General features: G+C 50.5%; 1 protein-coding gene across 1 annotated transcript; it reads left to right on the plus strand.

The window, feature by feature from the left end:
- The first annotated feature begins 220 nt into the window (after positions 1-220).
- On the plus strand, positions 221-9,110 carry FGF16 (fibroblast growth factor 16). The gene is made up of 3 exons (XM_037060295.1): positions 221-789; positions 6,896-6,999; positions 8,700-9,110. The coding sequence occupies exons 1-3, from the start codon at positions 516-518 to the stop codon at positions 8,943-8,945; spliced, it is 624 nt and encodes a 207-aa protein (XP_036916190.1). The 5' UTR covers positions 221-515; the 3' UTR covers positions 8,946-9,110.

Raw genomic sequence — 9,110 nt, forward strand, 5'->3', positions numbered from 1 at the left:
AGTTATGCCTCACTGCAATGTGTAGCTTTTTCCTGCCATTTTTTCATAATAAAAGAGGGAGTGAAGTTCGCTCGTTCTCTTCCCCCCTCCCCCCCCTCTCCCAAAAAGAGCCAAATGGATACGAGAAGGGAGGAAAAAAAAAAGAACCCACACACCAATCTCCGAGGGGATGCCAGTGAGGTGTGGCTTGTATTTAAATATCCAATATGTCAATGTAAGGGGAGTGGGTATGTATATAAAGTGCCGTTTGCATCCGATACCTCGACGAAGCCAGCTATGAGAGGCCTGGGGAGATGGATGCGGAGGGAGAGCGGACTTTGACTGAGAGCAAGGTCAGGAGCGCGCTGCCCCACGCTCCCCGCCGCTGAGAAGTTCCTTGGACGCGAACAGACGTCGACTGCAGCTCTGCAGAGCGCGGAGCAGCGAGCGAGCGAGCGCCGGCGAATCGCCCACGCCCGCTGCGGGGAGAGGCAGTCCGCGCACCTCCTACCCGGCTCGGCCCCGCGCACCCCGCCATGGCGGAGGTGGGGGGGGTCTTCGCCTCCTTGGACTGGGATCTGCACGGTTTTTCCTCGTCTCTGGGGAACGTGCCCTTAGCTGACTCCCCGGGTTTCCTGAACGAGCGCCTGGGCCAGATCGAGGGAAAGCTGCAGCGAGGCTCACCCACAGACTTCGCCCACCTGAAGGGGATCCTGCGGCGCCGCCAGCTGTACTGCCGCACCGGCTTCCACCTGGAGATCTTCCCCAACGGCACAGTGCACGGCACCCGTCACGACCACAGCCGCTTCGGTGAGGACGCGGCCGGGAGGGGCGGGAGGCGAGCGGACACACAGACGGCGCGCTGGGGAGCTGACTGCTCGGAGCCCAGGCTCGGGGCGCCACGGACCGCCCCCGGCTCAGTGCCGTCGAGGCGGAAGGCCGCCAGGGACTCAGGGCTGGCGGGACACGACCGTGCGGACTTGAGCCGCAAGGCGTCAGGGCGCCTGGCACCCTGACACGATCGGGAGGGGACGGGGGCGCGGGTGCCTTGAGGTGCGGCCTCTCCTTTCTCCACTCCATCCTCCTTCCCCTGGGTGCGAGGAGATTGTTCTGGGACCTGGACGCTTTGCTTCAGGTTAAAACAGGTGAAGCTGGGAGAGGAGAAGGAGCACCCGCCTAAGAAGTCAGGGACCGCCGCAGCTCCAGCTCCGGGCTGAGCCTCGAGGGCAGGGTAGTCGCTGCCGGTGGCCTGGACCAGCAGCCTTCCTGGGCTAAGCATACGGGGGGCGGGCTGCCCACATCCAAGTCGCTTTTGGCCCGCACCTGCCGCCTCTGGGTTGCTCTGCCCGGGGTGGGGCCAATCCAGACAGCAGCAAGGCGTGAGCTGGGTATTGGAGAAATTAGGAAAGCCTTCCGGTGTCCACTGTGAAAAGTCACAAGCCCTGGGATAGAATTTGCCCGGAGCTACCTGTGGACTACTTGCCTCAGGGAAGAAGCGGTCGTGGACCCGCTCTCAGCCACAGAAACAGGTGTCTCCTGGGCTCAGGACAGGAAACGTCCATCCAACCTCCATCCAGGATTTTGTCTGTGTCCACCCCCAGCAATTCTGAAGATTGTTCAAAAGGCAGAACTGCTGGTCTCACGTATGCAACATAGTTAATATAAACCTCAATCTGAGAAAGAGATCATTAGCTTTCTAAGTAGATGTGTTCGCTCCTCCATAATTTGGTCATATTTAATGTTCAGTTTGCTATTCCCTACCAAGCCATTGTTCAGGTGCTGTGACAGCTACCCTTCTTCCAGCCCTCTAGCCCCCAGTGTCCCTACCCCCTCCCAAGGACCCTGCAGCCCAAGGATACCTTCTATCCCTTAAGCCCCTAAGAAACGTTTTGCCTGCCTTCAGACATGAGAAGTTCCCTTCCTTTGCCCACCCTCCTTCACTCCCCGAAAACCTCCCCATCCTCCTATTCCCGGTGCCCTGTGAGGGCTGCATCTGGAGCACACAGTAAAGAGGGGGGCTGCGCAGAGGCCAAGTCTAGCAAACAACTTAGGGCCAGGGCTGGTCTTCCTTGCTGGGAGCAAGCAGGAACCCTAATGAGCTCTATGTCATCCTGGAAAAATGCACTCACAGAGCCGCAGTGCAGTAGGCGGGCGGTCTGTGGGGTGGGGGTAACGGGTGCAGGTGTCTGGATAAACTTGCAGCACGTCCTCAAAAGGGCGATAAGGTGGCATGGAGGGAAAGGCAGTGTTAACTTGGCTCCCTTTCCTTCCATTGCTTAGGACTTTGCAGTCCCCTTTTGTTCCTCTTCCAAGGTAATGGGACTCCCACTCCGGCCTCAGAGCCCTCCCAGAGGCTCCCAAAAATGGTTGGAAAATATTGGAGGAGCTCATTCCTGATATACAAAAGCAAAATCATTAAATGATGGGCGGGGGGGGGGCAGCAGAGGTGGAGAAACGAGGAAGCTTGGCTCCCAGCAGCTACAAGTGGTTTGTCTGACTCTGTGCCTAAGCTGAGCCCAATAACCTACAAGGTCAGCATAAATCAGTAATAGGCTCTTGGGATAAGTGGTCTTTAATTACCTCCCTAAGGACACATCTCAATTTCTTTTCATCTCTCGGGCCTGCTAAGGGTGTTAAGTTTAAGGAGAAACCAAAGGAAATAAAACTGGCAGGAAGAAGGGATGTTTTCACTGCTGCTTAACTGACTGCTTCATTTTGGGTTTTGCCTTTAAAAAAAAAAAAACTGCCCGAGACCACCTCTGCATCACCTTTTCCCTTTCCTCTTTCCTGGGCTTCCCGGCACTTCCGTGTGTTTCCTGTAAAGATGATAACCGGTCAAAGCTGTCTTTTTGTAACATCCCCTGCCAACTTTCAAACACACACTTTTACTCTTTCTCAGCCTAGCTTTTGGCAAAGAAAGAGGTGGCGTTTGCGTTTGCTAACTCCTCCCTCCACATTTGAGTTAATCAGCCAGGGTATTCAATAAATCGAAACTTTAACATTCCATAAGTGCTTTAGCAGTCAACATTCCAGCAGGGTAAAGTAGGCCAGACTTAAGATATAAAATATTATAGATTTCTGCTTGGGGGGAGGAGGTAGTCTCCAAAGGCCATGTAAAGTAAATAGCTATTTGTTGTAATTGGAGAGCAGGGCCCCCAAGGATTACCCTGGAATCCATGTGTTCAGAACGAGTCGGGCTGAGCCCAAGAGCAGCCCCGACTCCAAATAATAACCTGTTGGCACAGCCTATCCTCCTCCTCCCCGCCCCCAACACCCCCATTCTGCAATCAGTAGCCAGGAGTGTTCCAAGCTCCGCCTGGCTGGTGGCATTTACAGGAGGTTCACAGGGATCCTGACATTCTTGAGGGGCACCTGTGGCCTGGCATAGTAGGGCCTGGGAGCCAGACCGGAGGAGAGGCCTCCCGCCAGGTGGGATGGAGCAAGCTCCTGCAGCTGCTTTGGGTTTTGAGCGATCTGGTTCTTATTTGGCAGGACGCCAGGGCAGCACTGTCTTGGCCATGAAGGTCTGAAAGGATGGCTGAGGGAGCTCAGGCAAGTTATGGAGCCAGATTAAATGACACGTTAGCCAGTCTTCTGGCTAGGTTCTGAGGCAGTGGGCCCCGGGAATTGTCAAGCAAAGTCCAGAGCTGAGGTGGGCAGGTCAAGATATGACAGAGCAGAGGGGGAGGTCCTGGGCTCTGGGGGTGGGGGTGGGGGGCAGGCGGTAAGAGGACTGAAGACAAACTCTGTCTACTTAATACGTTGCCTCCACACTTTGCTGTTAACACCCCTCTCCAGCTGTAGCTGGGAAAATGAGAAAATGGCTTGTTTTCTCTCTCCCTTCGCGCTGGCTGGAATTCAGGAGAAGGGTTAGGAATATCTGTTCCATCATCATGTGCCCCTGGGTTCCCACAGTTTGAATCCAGCTAATAGGAAAGTTGGCAGAGGAAGATGATGCCCAAAGACAGCTGGGCAGGGATGATCCCAGCTGTTGGAGACCCCTGTTACTGGACACAACCCAAGTGACTTCCGGTATGATCTGTCCTTTGGCATCATGTTAAGAGAGAATTGGAGAAAAACTGTGGTGACTCAAATGGCCACACCTCTTGGGTTTCATGATTTGTTCTCACACCAGGTCTTGGATGGTGAGATCACAAGCTGACCTCGGCTATTTAATGAGCTCAGGGTGCTTAGAGACATGAGGTTCTCAGGGAATGAGGGAGCTACAACTTGAAGCTCAGAAGTAATCTGCCTGAGCAGAGCAAAGACTGAAGGCCCCAGTGGGTTGGTATATCCCGCAAAGCTTAGTGCCCAGAACTGAATCCTGAGAAGCTGCTGGCTCCTCATTTCCTTGCCGCACTGGCTGTTCTTCTTTCAATCTATTCCTTTTTCTGTAGCCTTCTTCAAACGCAGTAGAACTGAAAACATGCCTATCAGTGTGGCCCAACTAAGGCGGAGCAGAGTGCGACAGTCCCCTCCCTTATGCCAGCTACGAGACTGGGATCGGTACAGCCCCAAATCACATGCGCTTTTTTCCTATGTTTTTTTTTTTTTTTGGAAGGATTTTTATTTATTTATTTTTTAATATAATTTTTATTTAATTCTTGTTCACGTACAGGTTTCTGTCTTATATTCCCAACCCTGCCCGCCCCCTACCCCATGCTCCCCGCCTCCCTCCCCTTTCCACCCCCCACCCCTAGTTATTGTCCATGTGTCCTTTATACTTGTTCATGTTTACACTAGCTTTTAAATCGTGTTTTGATTTGATGTGACTAGTGTTACCTCAGCTCCTTAATGACCTCCTGAATCACCTGTGCTAAGCTTACCATGTTCGGTCCAGTCCCCTAAGCCACTGTTCCAGTCCCCTAAGCCACTGTTCGTGTGTTTTTTTTGCTAAGCCACATCTCCCCTTTGCAAAGATGGGCAGACTGGCATTTGAAAAAAATGCATGAAAACGGAAAAGAACAGTGCATGTCTCTAAGGAAATACACAGGGCTGCCTGAAATGGGGAGCAGGATGGGAGCAGAGTATGGACATAAAAAGAAAGAAATGGATAAGTAAAAAGCCCCTGCACAGACCAATGATAATAGGCACAAAAGAGAGCAGTGTGATTTACTCAAGTGTCTGCACTTGAGGCTTACCCTCCCCCCACAAAACCCAGACACAAAACATCTCGGGTAATTGGTCTGGGGACCAAAGTGCAGGACTTTACATTTTATTCTAATTAAAGCTTATTTTGTTGGAGTCAGCCCATTTTTCCATTCTCTTGAAACCTCTTTGGATTTTGTTTGTGTCACCCTCTCAGCCGTATGTCTTCTGGAACCACGGGTAAGCATTCCCTCTATGTCCTCATACAAGTCATTTATTAAAATGTTAAACAGGGTGCCACCCAAATCAGAATGTCACACAGTACATCTAAAGGGTTTGGCCCTTTAAAATCGGTATCTGCTTAACCGCCACTTGGCACCCGAGTATTTTCCCTTCCCCTCCTACCATCTTCTGTCAACCTCTTTTCTCAGAACCCCTTTGTACTATAACAACCAGACTGAATAAAGGTTGGAGGGCTTCAATGCTGGGGGCCAAAGGCTACATTATGAGTGTTCTGCACAGTGGCAGCCAAAGAACTTGACATTCTCCAAATGGGCCATGGAAACGTGCCCTAGAGCTGCCACACCAGAACTCTCACCCGCCCGCCCACATCACTGAGGCTCTTCGGACTTCCCACTGGAGTTTTGAACCTGATTTCAAAGTTGACCGCTTGCACGTTAAAGTGATCCTGAAGAAATCAGTCTATTTCTATGTAGATTACGTAGACTATTGTTACCCTTAAAAATTGCATTTTGGGGTAAGAAAGACAGCCAGGTACCAGCTTACTTCATATCTTTGGGTACATATCTTTCAATGTACAGATAGGTCTGTACAGTGAAAAGCACCAGAGGAAACTAGTTGCCCACTATATTTGCATCCATATCACAGACGTGGTACCTTAGGAAGAAGAATAAAGTCTTCAGTGTCACCAGCATCTCAGGTTTTGGTCCTTTTTCCCTCAGCGGTTGATTTCTTTTTTTCCTCTTACTGCTTTTCAGTAAATGAAGGTCTGAAATTCTCACCTCTAACATTAGCAGCCAGAGGGACATTCTGAAGGTCTTCCCTTTTCCCTGAAAACGGCAACGTCTAAAATCAGTACCAAGTCTGATACTACCTGCCAACTCTTTGCCATGGATAAACTTGAACCGCTTAAGAGAGAAGGGGACAATGACAGGCTTGTCAGCCTGGGGCTGCAGTGGCTGAGCACTTTTCTGAGAAAGCCCTTACCAGGCCAAGTTTTGTGTCCTGCCTATAGCAGGAGAAACAAACTTCATGAGTGGCCTGTGTGGCCTTTGTTAGAGGCAGCTACAGGCAGTTGACAGCCTCATGTGGCTTTAAGGACATGGGAGCTAAGAGGGTACAAAACAAGTTCAGCCTAGAGGACAGCGAGGTAATGCTGTGTGCTTGGGGGAGGAGGGAAAGGGCTTTGGGAAGAGAGAGAAACCTGGCTCCATTCTCCCATTTACAGAGTTGCCCTTCCATTTCTTGAAATGGTGGTATTTAACAGTCATAGTGGCTTGGCATTAGAATCTTTTGTAGCCAAAGCCTTCTTCTGGATTGGCCTCTTCCTCATACTACGCCTAAGGGTGTCGAGCAGAGGCAGATGGGTTTCCCCCATTCCGCTTATGGAACACAGGTCCAGAGAGACTCAGTGTCTTCTCTGCAATTCCATTCCTGCTGCAAAAGATGGCTTACTCAGGTCATTCACGAAAGGCGCCCAAGGCCGGCCTCCAGTTGTGGGTGAATGACTGGTAGCTCATATTACATGCGCAGCTTCTTCTTGGCCTGATGATAGTGATGGAAACGGCACTCACTTTTTTGGCTCTAGGCATCCTGGAGTTTATCAGCCTGGCTGTGGGGCTGATCAGCATCCGTGGAGTGGACTCTGGCCTATACTTAGGAATGAACGAGCGAGGAGAGCTCTATGGGTCGGTAAGTTGAATGTTTTCTTTTCATTGGAGGCTATTAGCACCAGTATTTGGACAATGTAAGGCAAAAGTATAAGCCTTTTATCTGGCATTTGAAGGTACTTTTGTCTATGGTAAAAAGTAAGTGTCTTCTAGTCACGTGTGGCTTCCCGGGAAGTTGCTGCATAACACTTTCACTCATTCAGCCCCCATCAAAACATAAGCTTTAGCCTGGCTGGTGTAGCTCAGTGGACTGGGCACAGGCCTGTGAACCAAGGGGTCACTGGTTCGATTCCCAGTCAGGGCACACGCCTGGGTTGCAGGCCAGGTCCCCAGAGGGGGTCGCATAAGAGGTAACCACACATTGGTGTTTCTCTCCCTCTTTCTTTCTCCCTTCCTCTCTCTCTAAAAAATAAACAAAATCTTAAAAAAAAAAAAACAAGGTTTACTGTGGCATACTGTTTTCTCCTTTTCCATTCAAGGCCCAGCTGGTGCGATGATAATAGTAAGCTGTGCTGGTTTGTTAGTAGGTGGTAAGGGTTTGGGGCATTCACCCTCCTGAGGAGCACATCTGAATTTTACTGCATGCCCAGAGGAATGGCAGACTGGCCAGCACAAAACCAGGTGATGGAGTAGCTGGCCTTCAGGTTGGGGCTTCTGAGATAAATAACGCAGTCCCTGATTTCCAGATTGCTTCTTCTGAGTCCCAAAGGCCAAGTGACACAAATAAATGTGAGGGTTCCAGGGTGACAGCCCTCAGTCTCCAGCTAGGCCTGGGTTGGCTGCAGTGCATGTTCTCTATTCGGGAAGCTAGCCAAGAGCTGGGGACTGGGCGGTGACTTTGCTGACCTTAACCCCTTCAGGGGATCCCAACTCGTGGTGTTGGCTTTTGAGTCACAGAGCATGCTTTCTGGCTGCCTGCACCCCTTGAAATCAGAGCGCATTTTTCCCTGACACCTAAGCGATAGGCCTGTCCCCAGCACTCAGTATCGGCAACCTCAGCAAGTACCATGGCGGCTGGATCAAGTGTGAGAAGGGACAGAGGCAAGAGACTCGGGAGCTGCTAGCTTGAAGTAGCCAGATTGGAGGAACTGTGCAAGGAGATCTTTTCTAAGCTTGCCAACTGACAGGCCTGAGACCCTTCATTAGGAGCGATCACAGCTCACCTCTTGTGGGACTTTATATAGATCCAAGGCCTTTGCCTATCAGTTGGTGTGCTTGACTGGAATCTCTATGGATTTGAACATCCTCAGCCCTAAGTAGGGAGAAAACTCGGGTGCCAGCGGGGCTCTGGGCAGCCATAGCAGAAATTCTCAGGCTCAGAAAAATCTCAGGCTCTGTTGTGGAATTGTACCCCTAAAACCTATATAATTTTACTCACCACTGTCACCCCAATAGAGTCAAAAAAATGTTTAAAAAAGAAAAATCTCAGGCTAATCTCCCTGGCCCAGGAGATAGCCAGGTGAGGCTATCTCCTCCAGTGTCCTGCCTTCAGGAAAGATCTCACATAAAACATTTTTGTGTGGCTCATGAAAGAGGCTGAAGGTGATACAGATAGGACTATTTGGTGTTATTTGGAGAGAAGATACTTCAGTAATACCAGTAGACGGGACTGAAATTTTCGGATATCAATGTGCTATTGCTATTTCAGGGTTCTCCACCAGCGAGCTGGGATGGGAGAAATAGTCATATAATGGGCTCTGCTTTGTTTTCTCACCCTCACAGAAGAAACTCACGCGTGAATGTGTCTTCCGGGAACAGTTTGAAGAAAACTGGTACAACACCTATGCCTCCACCTTGTATAAACACTTGGACTCGGAGAGACAGTATTACGTGGCCCTGAATAAAGACGGCTCACCCCGGGAAGGATACAGGACTAAACGACACCAGAAATTCACTCACTTTTTACCCAGACCAGTAGATCCTTCTAAGTTACCCTCCATGTCCAGAGACCTCTTCCGCTATAGGTAACGGACTCTAGTGTGACCTCTGTAATCCGTGTACTCTGGGGCCACAGTTGTGTCTGCAAGCACTATATTCATAGCTTCTCAGTCCTGTTTCCTATCAATTTAGATAGCAGAGAAACACTTGCTGTTCAACTAGACCCAGCTATTCCCTTGTTGTTCAAAGTGTATA

Source organism: Sturnira hondurensis, unplaced genomic scaffold (assembly GCF_014824575.4).
Source record: "Sturnira hondurensis isolate 20B ecotype Veracruz unplaced genomic scaffold, ASM1482457v3 Scaffold0011576, whole genome shotgun sequence".
Lineage (NCBI taxonomy): Eukaryota > Metazoa > Chordata > Mammalia > Chiroptera > Phyllostomidae > Sturnira > Sturnira hondurensis.

What these genes read in the sequence shown, in the direction of transcription:
- FGF16 (XM_037060295.1), top strand. Translation starts at nt 516, where the DNA reads ATGGCGGAGGTGGGGGGGGTCTTCGCCTCCTTGGACTGGGATCTGCAC. An exon ending in TCACGACCACAGCCGCTTCG is followed by an intron (nt 790 to 6,895) that starts GTGAGGACGCGG and finishes TTTTGGCTCTAG; the next exon opens with GCATCCTGGAGTTTATCAGC. An exon ending in GAGGAGAGCTCTATGGGTCG is followed by an intron (nt 7,000 to 8,699) that starts GTAAGTTGAATG and finishes TCACCCTCACAG; the next exon opens with AAGAAACTCACGCGTGAATG.